This window comes from Schistocerca piceifrons, chromosome 7, assembly GCF_021461385.2.
Source record: "Schistocerca piceifrons isolate TAMUIC-IGC-003096 chromosome 7, iqSchPice1.1, whole genome shotgun sequence".
In the NCBI taxonomy this organism is placed as follows: domain Eukaryota; kingdom Metazoa; phylum Arthropoda; class Insecta; order Orthoptera; family Acrididae; genus Schistocerca; species Schistocerca piceifrons.
This window is the reverse complement of record NC_060144.1, coordinates 218,901,111-218,916,864: the sequence shown is the minus strand read 5'-3', so window position 1 is coordinate 218,916,864 and position 15,754 is coordinate 218,901,111. Positions and strand designations below refer to the sequence as shown.

Here is a 15,754-nt window from a genome sequence, read left to right as displayed (position 1 = left end):
TACATTTCAAATCACCACCCTAATAAAGAAGTGGCTATGTGCTCTGCAAATTTATATGATAATGCTATGTCGCATTTTCGCCAAGTGTTGAAGTGTCGACAGAAACAAATGACTATAGATAACTTCCTAGTAAAAATTAATTAGTTGTGTGTCTTGACTAGTAAAGCACATAATATTATTTTTAGTACTTTTCCTGCATGGAACGCATTATCGTATTTTACATTAATTTATATGGGATAAATTGTTTCTCTTAACGAGTGTTTCGCACTACGAGTAAGATTGTGGAACTAACTATTCTCGCTATACGAAGTTCCACTGAATTCGTTCTACACAGGGTGTTTCACCAATTCCTATTATAAGCTTCTTTGGGTTGTGGAGGGGTCTTGGTGGATATGGTTTTGATAAGCAATCCGTGTCCGGAAATGTGCCGTTTGGATGTAAAATAAGCTTCAACGTTGGACCTTTCTCAAATTTCGAGCTTCCTATTATAAGCTTCTTTGGGTTGTGGAGGGGTCTTGGTGGATATGGTTTTCCGTGGCCGGAAATGTGCCGTTTGGATGTAAAATAAGCTTCAACGTTGGACCTTTCTCAAATTTCCAGCTTCACGGTACGGTTCATATTAGTAAAGCGGTACAACGCATGTATCGAGAAAATTGTCTGTATCACCTGCGAGAAACTGGTACGTTCGCAAGTTATAGGAGGAATGACTGTTTGCGAACATAAGGTTTGCCACGTGAAGCAGCTCGTGTAGGGCACCAAGGACAGAGCTCATTCATTGTCTCCGTTGTGTGCGTATCTGGTGCGGAAGACTTGAAAGTGTCCCTATCTACTTTACATCTAAGCGGTACGTTTCCGGAGATGGCTGCCTTATCAAAACTTCACCCACTGCACTTCTAGAAGTCTGTAATAGGAGTTGGGAAACTTCCTGTTCCATTACAACCGATCATCTCGTGCCGTCTGCGACCTAGGGACGGAAAAAACCGACCGGTTAAAACCGATATCGGTATTTTATTTCGGAAAATCAGTATTGTTCGGTATTTGTTTGACCTCGGTTATAACAGGCGTCCCTTTTTTCTAAGAGTAAAAAAGAAAAAAAAAACAAAATAAATCAATTAGCCATAGTAGCAGAAAAAAAAGAGTAATTTTTATTTGTAATATTTGCATTGGTTTGAAATATTGCGTTATTATAGAAAATGTGAAATGCGATCAGTGTTATTAAAATAACAATGACAACAGAAACGAGCAACACACACATGGCATAAGAACTGGTACAGCATCGTTGAGACAATAATGACCCTGTTGCCTTGTGTCGTGGCTTAAGGTACGCCTGTACGTGCAGTGTGCAAGACTTGCCTCCAACTGGTCTACGTGGTAGTTCTTCGCTGTTGTCGCCGGCCATCCGTTGTGTTGCAGAATGGCACCATCCCGAGTCGGGAAATATTTTTACGATGTGACATAGCAATGAAGTACAACGCTTCATTTGCTTTAAAAGATTTAAGATTTGTCTGTCATCTCTAAGAAATGGTAAAAGAGGAAGGAAACATGAATAAATTAAAAGCTAAATTCATTCACACTGCACAGTGAAAATAGCAAGTGACTGATCTGCTTGAACTACATAATGTGGCTTTATCTGCTTCTAGCCCTTGAAAACGGACAAAATAACACGATAAACAGACTTCTTCAAACTCAGTTTTCGTCCTTTAGCACTGATTATCCGCAGTGACCAAATAGTGGTATGACCGCCAATCACAACATGATTTTTGAACAGACTTCCAAGAAAATAGAAACAAGAGGAGAACACTGGTGTTTTTTGTAGGGTTCAACCAATTATGACGTGTTTCGAGGAAAGCAGCCAACGCTAATTTAATATTTTCATTCTGTGTATCTTGAAACTGAGTGAATCAACATTTTTTTAAATCTTTGCTCGATTTCTGTGTTTTTATTGCGGAAATAATAGGAATAAAAAACGGTCAGTCGATTATTTTAGAAACCGGTTATTCTGATCGAGGTTCTACAGGCGTGGAAAAGAAACCGACAAAATCGAAAACCGGTTGTTCCAGCGATAACTGCCATTCCTACTACGGTCTCCTCCAGTACCTTCTTTTTCCAAAAAGGCTAAGTCCTTGTCTCTTCAGCCAGCTCCCTCTCTTCAGCATCATATATAAAGTACATCCCATCTCACCGATCACAATTTTTAAATAGGATGTTCTCGGTCGTGCCCTCGTTTTCTTCCCTACCATCTTGCCTTCGAAAATGTTTCGTAGCGGAATATCACGTCTAATTAAGTGTCCAGCAAATTTTGCTATGTGTTGGCCTATAACGTCCAGTAGTTTTTTTGTTCTCTCCTGCTCCTTGTAGAATCGTCTCATTCGTTTCTCTGTCAGCCCAAGAAGTTCTTTTCCAGAACCATATTTTCGCAGCTTCGAGGCGATCTTTCTCCTGCCTTGCTAACGTCCAGGTTTCACATCCGTATATAAGAACACTCTGGACGATGGTCTTAGCAAATTTTTTCTTGATGTCGAAGCTGGTGTGCTTGTTCAATAGGAGGATATACTTATTTCGGAGGAAACTGTTGGCTTTTCTCTCGATTTTCTTGTCTTCTTCCATAATGATACTGAGGTAGTGAAATTCGGTTACTTCCTCAAGTTGCTCATTCCTATTTTTACGCCTGTCTTACCTCCACCTTCTTTCTTGGTTATAACCATGACTTTATCTTCTTGATGTCTATTTTTAGTTTTGTTATCTCTGGTTTTAAGACTTGAAACATTTTATTTAGTACCTTCTATAGTTCAGCCACTACTGCATGTCATCGGCAAATAGGATGCAGTCAATATCGGTACCATTAATTTTGATCCTAGTGGTCTTTTCGTTTATTGTTGTTATTGGTGACTCGATGAACAAATTAAATAACTCAGGCGACAGAGAACATCTCACTCCTCTTTTAATTTTTGCTTCATCCTTGCAACCATTAATATCCATTTCAATACTTTAACATTTGTACTTTAACTTTGGTATATACTCAAAATTAATCACTTGTCCTTCCAGTTAAATCCTACTTTGCGCATTGTTTTAAATAACAATTTCCAGTCAACCACACCAAATGCTTTTTCTGAAACAATAAACCCTATATACGGTTTTCTGTTTACTTCTAATCTTCCTTCCAACTGCCTCTCTCGTTCCTTTCCCTGTTGTGAAGTCAAATTAATTATAGACTCTACTTTCTTTGTAATCCTCTCTTTAACTACTGGCAGTAATATTTTGATGTCTATGACAGAACGGCCACTGTTGTATAATTTGTACAGTAATTTTGCATTAAGCATCTTGAGTAAGTCAATAGTTTTAGTTCTTTGTCATGTCAGATTGTATGATACCCTCTTCATAACATTTAGATACAACAGTAAATAATTTACTTTTGATCCTGTCACTACTGTTTTGAAGGGGCCCTGTAGGAACGTCATCTGTACCCATTGCTTTACTTGATTTTAACGTATTTGATGCAAGGAAGAACTCTTACATTTTTTTATTCATGGTCCCTTTTTGTTTTGCTCAATTAGTTTTTAATCTTCAGTATACTCAACTAAACTCTCAGTTTGAGCACCACTGTACGAGTTTTCAATATACTCGTTCCACCTGCTAATTACATCTTCTGTGTCAAATAGTTTCCCATTTTTGTCGCTCACTGTGTTATTCTTGGTTCTCTGTCTGTGCTGCAACAGTTTCAGCTTGGAGTAAGTTTCATCCAGTTTTCCATATTTCAAATAATCATCCATTTCTTTCCTAATTTTTTCCAGACACTTTTTCTCTAAATGGCACATTGTTGTTGTATTGTTTTTTATAGCTTTATATTGATCAGGGCTTTTCTGTTCCTTTTCACTATAAGGTCCAATATTTTAGGGGTCATCCAAGGCTTCCTGGGCTCTTACTTTCCATAATTCTAATAGGCCTGTGGCGTTACTTGACAATATTTCAACTGTTTACTAACCTGTCTCATTCCATTGTTGCGTGCTTGAATTGCTGCACAACATAGGCATCCTTCAGTTTGTATAGTGCTCATTTCATTGGATATTTCAGCTAGTGTTTCTAAAATATGATGTTGCACTTCCTCCAAACAAGTGTAGGTCACACTCTATATTAAAATTCGCCGATGCGCCGTGACCAATTTTCGTCCTAAGCACTGGGCGAGTTCATTCGTTTGATCGGAAGCGGAGGCCGGTTAGCGACGCGACAACAATATCCAGGCGCATGCTCTCTGCAATATTTCTTTTTTTAGTCAGTAGAATAATTTCATTTTTGCGTTACTTATTTTATATGATGACTTGCCCATCATTTCGTTTATGGTTATAGTTACTGTGGTATTTGAATTCAATTAAGACACTGCGCGAAATTGGAAAAAGTTTGCAATAAAAATAGAGGTCACTATGATTTTGCGTTTGGAGCATGCTGCGTATGAAATCCAGCTAACATTTTGAATTTTTCTTTAGACTTGGGTGAAGGGTCTGTATCTGTCACCAATCTCGAGAAAATTGTTCTGATGTCGTACACTCATTTGTGATAGCTAGTGCCAGCTATAAAGCCAGAATGAAATATATGCAACATTCCTCGTACCTCATAAACGGTTGGAGATATTGAAACGAGATTTAGGCAAAAGATAGCATGCAAAGAGGAAAGTAATGTGGTATATGGTTCTTAGGCGAAACTTCATTACCTACCGTGTTATTCCACTAACTACAGACTTTTTTGATGAATGAATGAAATTTTTAAGTGCCATCAACAGTTAGACAACGAGAAATACTGTGAATTTTGGAACACCGTATGTGGAGACATTACACGTTTATTTTTGTACCGAAGATGACGTTTTTCGTAAGATACTGACCTTAAATGAACTTCAATAACCACTGTCATTTCATCCCCATCGGCGCGCAAGTCGCCGAAGTGGCGTCAAATCGAAAGACTTGCACCAGGCGAGCGGTCTACCTGACGGGAGGCGCTCGTCACACGCCATTATTATTATTATTATTATTATTATTATTATTAATTATTATTATTATACCACTGTTTCAGCATTCTCTCACAGTTGCGTCTGAACAATAGTTTTGGTGACATTGGGTAAACTCCGCTATGTTCTGGTAAAAGAAGCAAATTTTAACATGACAATAAGAGAAATGCAGGTTTTACTCAAAATTCGCCACTGACGAAGCAAGTCAGGCGAAAATAAATCGCTGCTTTTGTTGAAGTTTCAGGAGAATTCTTCTTGGATATTAACCAAAACATCTTTTGTGATGGTCACCAAGCAAGTGTGGGCATGCAGAGGCTCCACGTAATATTTACGAAAAATATGCGAACAGCACTTCTCCTCCCGCGTTCGGCGTTTCCCCTGCAGAGCCCACCCACAATCCCCACCACTAAAACCCTTCTAACGTTTGCCGTGCCGATTGCGACTCTACCGGCCACGTTATTCCGTGTGCGTACTACTAATTTTCGTTGCTTTTCAGGAATTCTAAACTATTTTCGGTTTCAAGTAGATGCTGCCCAGTCTTTCCCACATGTTAAATATAATAAATAATAAATTTGAATAACTGACAAAAACTGGAAAAATTCTGTGCAAGTATCCTTAAGTGATTTAAAGTGAACATTGACGAGTCCGTAGTTTACATACAAGTGTTCTCTGTATTATTGAATGTAGGTCTATGTAGAGCTTTATAGCAAACCACTGTACTATAAATAAATCAAATATGAAGGAACGTTGTATTTTATTTCATTCAGTAGCAATTTATTTTATGTTGTAATTTATTTTCGTCCTCCACTAAGAGGCATTATGCTAACATTACGCTTAAAACAGGGAAAGTTGTATGCCTACAATTCCACTGTACAGGAAATTTTCCAGATATTGTTTGTAATTTAAAGGCGAATAGTAGTGCTCTTTGGCAATTTATATTAGTTCAGAGCTTTTATGCCAGAAGTGAACTAAACACTTGCAAATAATACAAATAGTGCTCTTTTTCTATATTTTCAATATGTAAATTGTGTAATCGTTACTTAACAGTATCAAGGTCTCGGCAATACCATACCTCATTTAGGCAGGGAAGACTAGAAAATACAGATGAAAAAATTGCAATATTGACGCAGTTTTTCAACATTTAACAGTTATTGTTTATAATTATTATAGCGGATATCCGGAGGTGCACCCACGGATATCCCCATCGCCGCTGTCTTTTATCAGCAAAGCAGATATTACTGCCGATATCCGCGGGTATCTTAATCCACGCAAACCTCTGCCTAACGGCAATAGTTGACCTAACTACCAGAAAGACACACCGCATTGTCGTGCTCATGGTATCCTTGCTTCCCTCTACCATATCATGACCATCTGTACTTCGTATTTTGAGTTTTGACAGGAGTACAGTGTTTGGCCTAATAGGAGACTTCACCTTCCTCCTCCCCCTCTCCCTCCCTCCCCCCTCCCCCCTCTCCCTCCCTCCCCCTCCCCCTCTCCCTCCCTCCACCCCTCCGACACACACACACACACACACACACACACACACACACACACACACACACACACACACACATCGCCGTACCCCACCCTTTTTGAAGCAGTGAAGAAGTATTGTTTATAAGGTGACCATATTTTTAAAACAAGAGAACGGTACATTTTAAATTTTTCAGTGAAACAAGGGACAGAAAGGAATGCGTAAAATTGTTTCGTCATACATACGAAGGTTTCGAAATTAATAAAAAATAAATAAGTAACGTGTAACATACATATCAATGGTAGACAGCGAAAATCTCGTAACTCCCGTTTTGTTAAATTTTGCATGTGAAGCAAAAACGATTTCTTAAGAAATAATTTAAAAAGAATGTTGCTACATGTGTATCTGTATAGCAGAAGCCTACTTATTGATAGATTAGAGAAATCCATGCATTTTCATAATCTCTCATTGTTGATGGAGTTACTGATTTCATATCAGCGAACACTCCGCTGCAGAGTGAAATTTCATTCTGGAAACATCCTCCAGGTTGTGGCTAAGCCATGTCTTCGAAATATCCTTTCTTCTGGGAGTGCTAGTTCTGCGAGGTTCGCAAGAGAACTTACGTGAAGTTCAGAAGGTAGGAGACGAGGTACTGGCAGAACTGAAGCTGAGAGGGCGGGTCGTGAGTCGTGCTTGGGTAACTCAGTCGGTAGAGCACTTTCCCACGAAAGCCAATAGCCCGAGTTCCAGTCTCGGTCCGGAACAGAGTTTTAATCTGCCAGCAAGTTTCCAGTTACTGTTTACTGGAATTCCGAGTTTTCACAGACAGATGGAGTTGAGAGATCTTCATTGCTTGCCGTGGACATACAGTAGCTGTGACTTCACGCCATCCAAACAGACTTCTAGAATTATTAGTGCAGGTATCATTGTTCACTGACGTGTGGCTTATGAATGGGCCTTCTTCAGTAATTCCACACAACATTTTATAAAAATTTAGACAAATGTGATTAAAGTTCACCTTATTAATCAACACTCAAAATCTGTGCTGAAAGAGCTTTCTCGTCATTTGTCCAGAAACCGTTCACATGAGGAAACACTCGTTCAGAGGGGACGTCAGTTCCATGACAATCAAATAAGAAATTCTAAAATTTATGAAAATTGGCATGAGGCGCATTTACAGTGTTCAAATGGTTCAAATGACTCTGAGCACTATGGGACTCAACATCTTAGGTCATAAGTCCCCTAGAACTTAGAACTACTTAAACCTAACTAACCTAAGGACATCACACACACCCATGCCCGAGGCAGGATTCGAACCTGCGACCGTAGCAGTCCCGCGGTTCCGGACTGCAGCGCCAGAACCGGACGGCCACCGCGGCCGGCATTTACAGTGTAAAATAATTTCTGCCCAATAGTTGCTTGGTGACGTGTTTCTCCAGTTTCCGTTTTTCTAATGTTTTCGGTGATACTTTTAATTTCAGTTGTTTGATCACTTGCTGTTTACAAAGGTTCACTATATTTTATTATTTCACAAATGCAGAGCACAGTACTGCCTTTTACGAAAACCGGAACTGTAAAGATTTCTTTTGGCTCACGCTCAAGCATATTGCGTTTACGGTTTTCGTTATTGTTGGCAGCATTCACATCAAACAGGAGCGATTACTATTGGTTACTTGACAGCGGCGGACAGCACAATTCAGTTGTCTTCCAAGCGAAGTGTGTACACGGTTTCAGATGTATATGTATTATATGGAACTATATAAACAGCACTCTGTTTTACCATTTGTCTATCACTGTCTCTAAATTTCTCATCAAACTGATGCAAAACGGTGTTTGCAGTGACTCGAGAATTTCGGTGTAAATTCTAGCGACACTCGGCCTTCCACCGTCTCGAACACCCGATATTTTAAAAGTAAGAGAGCGGAATCGTATCTACTGAGCCGCCGTTTTGTGTGTGCAGGTTGGAAGTTTATAATGAGAAGACGATAAGCGGGGCAGACGAACTACACCGACACATGTTTTCCGCAAGAGCCACAGATATTGTGTGAGAGGACACGCAGTAATTAAGTGCTATTCTTTGCTTTGTTAGTGAATGTAATTGTTGAAAAAACACCAACGTTTGACTATAGACTTTTAACTTACTTCATGTCTTAGCTCTGAACGAAGCAAGACGCATGGGACGTCTATAAATTATTTCGTTGTTTTTGAATTGCTGGCGGTTAAAAGCTCGAAATACGAGTGAAATGCGAGAAGATGGAAATATTTACATGTGAAATGCGAGAATGTTATTCTGCATAATCCAATACATCGCTAATTGGTGAAAACATAATGTTTGTATATTTTATTCCACACTTTCTATCGTCAGAAACCGTTAGAACGTGGCGATCGACGTGATCAGGACTCGAAGAAAGGGGAATACTCAAACGAAATTGAGATAAAAAGATATTGTGAGCTGCTATAGCAACCAATAGTAACAGGACAGGGAAATTGTTTCGCTGAGTTGGATTCTACATAGACGGTAAAAAGGGGTGAAAATAAATAAATACCATACAAGAAAAGACGCTAGGAAAGGCTCAACAGTTTAGACTAAGAAGAGTCAGTGAACAGTTGGTTTACATGGATAGTCAGGGAATTACTTAATTCATTCTTTAAATCTAATTGCAAACTCTCCACTTTACCATTTAAGGCATTGAACTTAGCATTTAAAACATCGCCCTGTGCTTCTAGTTTCTCACTTAAAGTAGCACTTAGTTCCTTTCTTATAGTAGCTGAATCCGCTCCTGTTCATATAATCTATCATTTAACTGAGTATGTACTGGATCTAACTTAAGACGTAGTTCTTATCTTAAAGTAGCTGAATTTGCACTCTGTGCATCTAATTTTTTACTCAAAGTTGCAATTTGAGTATTCGCAGCTGCACTTCGGTCATCTAATCTGGCATTTAGTTCCTCTCTCAGGTTATCTAATTTAAGACTTAGTGCTTTAATTAAATTTGCTACCTCAGTCCAGTCTGACATTTCTTTTGTCACTGTCATGGCCATGGCTGGTTCTGATGTTTCCCCATTTTTTGAGTATTATCCTTATTTTTCTTACTTTTAGATCGAGTTATCATTAACAAAATCACCCCCGAGTATTTTTCTTAGTTTTAGATCTAGTGATCATTTAAAAAATTCACCTATGAGTATAATAACTATACTAACAGTCTATTATCGAACAGTGTCCTCAACTCCACATTCACCCGACGTAGAGTTTTAGGCTGCGTCGGTGAGCCGGTGTGGAATCAGCGCCGGTGAACAGCACGGTTGCCGGCAACGTCAAAGGTTGGTTTCATTGTCGGTGTCTGTGAACGGATTTGTAGTCAGCACCGGTGAGCAGCAGCTGGGGTCGTCGGCGTCGGTTGCTGGTTACGGGGTCCACGCCCCCGCGATGTGTGTGAAGGCTGCTTACTCTCCACACTGGATCTTTTTCGTCGAATAGATATCGTCGTAACTCTTCTTAGTCTAAACTGTTGAGATATTCCTTGAGTCTTTTCTCGTATGGTGTTTATTAATTTTCACCTCTTTTTGCCGTTTTAAGCAGAATCCAACTGTGCGAAACAATTTCCCTGCCTTGTTACTATTGGTTGCTATAGCAACTCACAATATCTTTTTATCTTGATTTCGTTTGAAAATTCCTCTTTCTTCGAGTCCTGATCACCGTTCTAACGGTTTCGGCGACAAGAGAAGCGGTGCAAAACTGGATTCCGAACTTCACACTTCTCTTACTACAGTTGACTTACTTGAAATGTTTAGCCGATCCTCTTCTCTGGATATGCGGCCGCATTGATCTCCATAACTTCTTCTCCGAAAAAATAACGCTGGTTAGAGGAATCAAAAAATTGTTCTCTCTCTCACTTGAAATAACTATGTACTCTCATACTTTCAGTTCAGCTCAGATGTATTTTTATTTCCACAAGTTTCATATAAGCATACAAACTCTTGCAAGTCAACTATGCCGATACCCATTAGATACAATTAGATATAATCACAATTGCCTGATTTAAACAACCAAATAATGTATAGACGTCCCATGCGTCTTGCTTCGTTCAGAGATAAGACATGAAGTAAGTAAAAGTCCAGGGTCAACTGTTCGTTTGTCTTTTTTACAATAATCACAGTACCAAAAAATCACGGAATATTACACACACACTCCTTGTCCTTTTAATACAGCTTCCAAGGCGCGAACGGCAAACAGATGTACATGCCGCTCGTCTGACGCAGCTCCTGTCTTCCCACGATAAACGTCAATCCCGCACACACAGACATGTGTTGCGCAATAAATACGCTCTCTCTCTCTCTCTCTCTCTCTCTCTCTCTCTCTCTCAATTATCTTTAAAATATCGCGTGTTCGAGGCAGCAGAAGGTCGAGTGGTTCCACAATTTACGTGTAAATTCTCGAAGCACTACACGTTTTATGCCGATAAGACATTGCCACAAAAAAAAGGACTTTCGGCGTCTTGTTATACACAAAAAGTCAGAGACTGTTTGCAGATGACACTGTAATTTACTGTCTAGTAAAATCATCAGACGATCAATTCCAATTACAAAATGATCTAGAGAGAATTTATGGATGGTGTAAAAAGTGGCAATTAGCACCAAACAAAGAAAAGTGCGAAGTCATCCACATGGGTACTAAAAGAAATCCGATAAATTTTGGGTATACGATAAATCGCACAAATCCAGGGGCTGTCAGTTCGACTAAATACCTACGAATTACAATTACGAGCAACTTAAACTGGAAAGACCACATAGATAATATTGTAGGGAAGGCGAAACAAAGAATGCGCTTTGTTGGCAGAGCACTTAGAAGATGCGACAAACCCACTAAAGAGACAGCCTACATTACAGTTGTCCGTCCTCTGCTGGAATATTGCTGCGCGGTATGGGATCCTTACCAGGTAGGATTGACGGAGGACATCGAAAAAGTGCAAAGAAGGGCAGCTCGTTTCGTGTTATCGCGCAATAGGGGTGAGAGTGCCACTGATATGATACGCGAGTTGGGGTGGCAGTCACTGAAACAAAGGCGGTTTTCTTTGCGGCCAGATCTATTTACGAAATTTCAATCACCAACTTTCTCTTCCGAATGCGTAAATATTTTGTTGACACCCACCTACGCAGGGAGAAATGATCATCATAATACCGGGTGATCAAAACGAAGTATAAATTTGAAAACTTAATAAACCACGGAATAATGTAGATAGAGAGGTAAAAATTGACCCACATGCTTGGAATGACATGGGGTTTTATTACAACAACAACAAAAAAGTTCACAAAATGTCCGATAGATGGCACTGGACAGCAAAACGTCAGTGACTGCGCATGACAATCGTGAATAAAAGGTGCTGTAATTAGAGAATCGGATGCGCCAGCAGTCGCAACCTGTTGACGTTACCTGAAAAGGCGCTTTTAGTGTAGTTGTATTATCAGAATGAGGAATGTGCTAGTTCAGTGTTACGATCCTATCTCCATAGGAAGGGGAATCGAACGGGTAAAGATCCGTTGACAAATGCAGCTGTGGCGAGAATTATTTCGAAGTTCGAAGCCACGAGTTGTTTAGACGATAGACCCCGTAGTGGCCGACCGAGCACAAGCCGTAATGCTGCGGAGACAGTTCAGGAAGAATGGAGACTGTAGCGGGTTCGTCTATGCACGGGGAAGTCAGCGCTCGTGCAGTCGCACGTCGCACAGGCATTCCATACACTACTGTTTGGTTGGCACTTAGGCATACCCTCCGATGCTATCCGTGCAAAATCCATCGGCATCATGAACTGTTACCTGGCGATTTAGTGAAGCGGAGAGCATATGCGGTGTGGGCGTTTCAAAAGATGGCGGAAGATGACGATTGGTTGAGTAACGTGTTGTGGACCGACGAAGCTCATTTCACGCTCCGAGGGTCTGTCAACGCCCACAACTGCAGAATTTGGGCTACCGAAAATCCTAGAACTGTCGTGGAAACTCCATTGCACGACGAGAAAGTCACGGTATGAGTTGGATTCACCACATCTACCGTTACCGGGCCTTTTTTCTTCGAGGAAATGCGTGATTCTGGTTTTGTAACTGCTACCGTGATGGATGAGAGGCACGCCGATATGTTACAGAATCGCATCATCCCCAGCCTGACTGATAAACACCTGCTGGAACGTACGATGTTTATGCAGGGTGGCGCTCCATCCCATATTGCTAGACGCTCGAAAGATCTCTTGCGCGCATCGTTGGTGATCGTGTGCTGAGCCGCAACTTTCGTCATGCTTCGCCTCCCATGTCCCCAGACCTCAGTCCGTGCGATTATTGGCTTTGGGGTTACCTGAAGTCGCAAGTGTATCCTGATCGACCGACATCTATAGGGATGCTGAAAGACAACATCCGACACCAATGCCTCACCATAACTCCGGACATGCTTTACAGTGCTGTTCACAACATTATTCCTCGACTACAGCTATTGTTGAGGAATGATGATGGACGTATTGAGCATTTCCTGTAAAGAACATCATCTTTGCTTTGTCTTACTTTTTTATGCTAGTTATTGCTATTCTGATCAGATGAAGCGCCATCTGGTGGACATTTTTTGAACTTTTGTATTTTTTTGGTTCTAATAAAACCCCATGTCATTCCAAGCATGTTTGTCAATTTGTACCTCTCTATCTACATATTCCGCGATTTATTCAGTTTTCAAAGTTATACTGACTTTTTGATCACCCAGTAAAATGAGAGAAATCAGAGCTCGAACGGAAAGATTTTGGTGTTTCTTTTCCCCACGCGCCATTCGAGAGTGGAATGGTAGAGAAGTAGTATGAAAATGGTACGATGGACCCTTTGCCAGGCACTTAAGTGTGAATTGCAGAGTAACCATGTAGATGTAGATGAAAACAAAGGAGAGGACAGGCCCGGATAATATGGGATGTCTGGTCACCTTAATGCGTGTGACATTCTGCCAGAATCGACTGCGACATCTTGCTGTGCACCATGAACCGCATGTTTGTCTCACGTCTGTTCAGGTACACGTTCTCCCGACGCATCCTGACGGGGCTGGCGTTTTCCTGCCTGGGAGACGCGTTGCTGGTGTGGCCTCACTACTTCCTGCACGGCATGGCAGCCTTCGGCGTGGCGCAGCTCATGTACACTGCCGCGTTCGGCTTCAAGCCGCTCAACGTCCAGCTGGGCGCTGCTCTTTACGCCCTGTGCGCAACGGGTAAGACTAGGGCGACCAACATGTCAAATGATGGACGTCTGACCATGATTTTACGGGTTCGTTTAAAGCAGATTTAGTCACAATAAATTTCAGCTCACAACTAAATCACTTTTTCTTGACAATGGAGACATAAATATTGATAAACTGGCGTACTTTGCTTGCTTTTACTCTATTATTTCAAACGGTACCATACTTCGGGTTAAATTGCAAAAGCATGTAATAATACTCATTTTGGTGTAAATTCAAGAACAGCATGCCGCAACCTGTTCCAAGAACTGGTTTAGTAACTACTGCTTCTCAGTATATTTATTCCTTAACGAATTTAGTTTTTAAGTAATTGTCTTTAATCCTGTGATTTTTACCAATGTTTCTCACATCAGTTTCTTTGTGTTTTAAATCTTTAAAAAATTTTACTCAACTTTTTTCTGTTGTTCCTGTTTTTAGCATACTCGGAGCACTAGAATTCTTTTCATGTAGAGTATCTTCATTTACAAAATCAGCAATAAATTCTTTTAATATGACTTGTAACTGTGTGAAACAATATTACGTGTAGTTGGCATTACTCTCATGAGCGATGCTAAGTTGCTCTTGACATAACGCTCTGTAAGCTCGATTACCGTTGGATGCCATTGATTTTCACCAACATTAATGTTGCTCCTATCTCTTCAAATAAACATATGGAGTATTTAACCTTCTTGCAGACACATACACGTTGAGCAGTGTAGTTGGTATGATTACGGAAAGTAGTATATACAAATCAGCACATTTCGTGTTAACTGTCATCGAATCAACTGAGAAATAAATAATGCAACGAGTGTGATTAAAAATGAACGTCCCAATAATCCGCTTTCGCGAGTCATTGTTACTCCGTGTGTTATTAACACCATAGCTGCTAATCGGTAAGAGATGAACGCATCCGTTTGTTGCCTGTACTGACCGAGAAACAAGTAAAAATTCCCCCTCTCATTATCCCTGCAGGCGTGTAAGCTATGTCATTCTTTCTCCACTCCTCTCGTTCCCTACAAACAAACCGTTTTCTTTCCGTAGAAGCACGAACAGAAAAAAAGACCAAATGTCGACAATAGTATCTACAAAACGAGAGCTTTTCGAGAACTGTCGATGAGGATGTTCAAACTATAGATAGTACTTCGCGGGATTAATATTTAGAACAGTAATCACTCATCCTGTTTACACGAAGCTCCCTAAACCGGATTTGGCAAACTTGATTTCCCAATACCGCTTCTGGATGGCCATGTAAACACTTCAAAATCGATTCTGGAAATCCGCTTCAGGTTGCCGGTTTCCCAATTGTGCAATCCAGTTTCGCTCCCTTGTGAGCGTAACCGGTTTTGAAACGTGCTTGGGCTGTCAGGTTTTTAAGAATTTTCGGCAAATGTGGGCGGTGTCGCTTTTTGTGCAGTGAAGGGCAAGGAGAAGTATTAGACCGAAACTGTTTACACCTCGTCTAATTGGAGAGAAATAGTAATTGTGCCGACTAAACCATAAACTCTAATCATCACTCCTCTAGACTTAAAACTACTTAAACCTAACTAACCTCAGGATATCACACACATCCATGCCCGAGGCAGGATTCCAACCTGTGACCGTAGCAGGAGCGCGGTTCCGGATTGAAGCGCCTAGAATCTCTCGGTCACATCGACCGGCAGTGAGAAACGGTTTTCGAAATTCGGTTTTCGTCTTTCGGAAGATGTCACATGTAAACGCAGTGACTTACGAAATATGCGGGAGAAACGGACGTTAATAGTGGAGCTGTTAGGATTGGGGTTGGGGGGGGGGGGGGGGGGGGAGTGCTATAATACGGGAGACGCCGGGAAAAACCGGAGAGTTGGTCAGCTGGCTTCGACTGCCAGAGTGGTACAGCACGGGGTTAAGTCACAATGGCATTAATATATCATACACTGTATACGATTGTCTGAGATTTGCTTTCTTCGAAGTGACTGTTGTTGACGTCCTCTGTTACGGAGTACTATAACCACTCGTGATCGGGTTATAGCCTGATCGTGCTGCACCATTAAACTGCAGCAGGCAAGAATCTA

The 15,754-nt window shown here is 40.7% G+C and overlaps 1 protein-coding gene across 4 annotated transcripts in view; it reads left to right on the top strand.

Moving 5' to 3' along the window:
- The window catches only part of LOC124804674 (lysoplasmalogenase-like protein TMEM86A), a 469,371-nt gene that overhangs the window by 410,771 nt on the left and 42,846 nt on the right, over positions 1-15,754 (top strand). For all 4 annotated transcript variants that reach the window (XM_047264918.1, XM_047264917.1, XM_047264915.1 and 1 more), the window contains exon 3: positions 13,504-13,697. In XM_047264918.1, the coding sequence (XP_047120874.1) occupies positions 13,504-13,697 (194 nt within the window). The remainder of the gene's footprint in view (positions 1-13,503; positions 13,698-15,754) is intronic.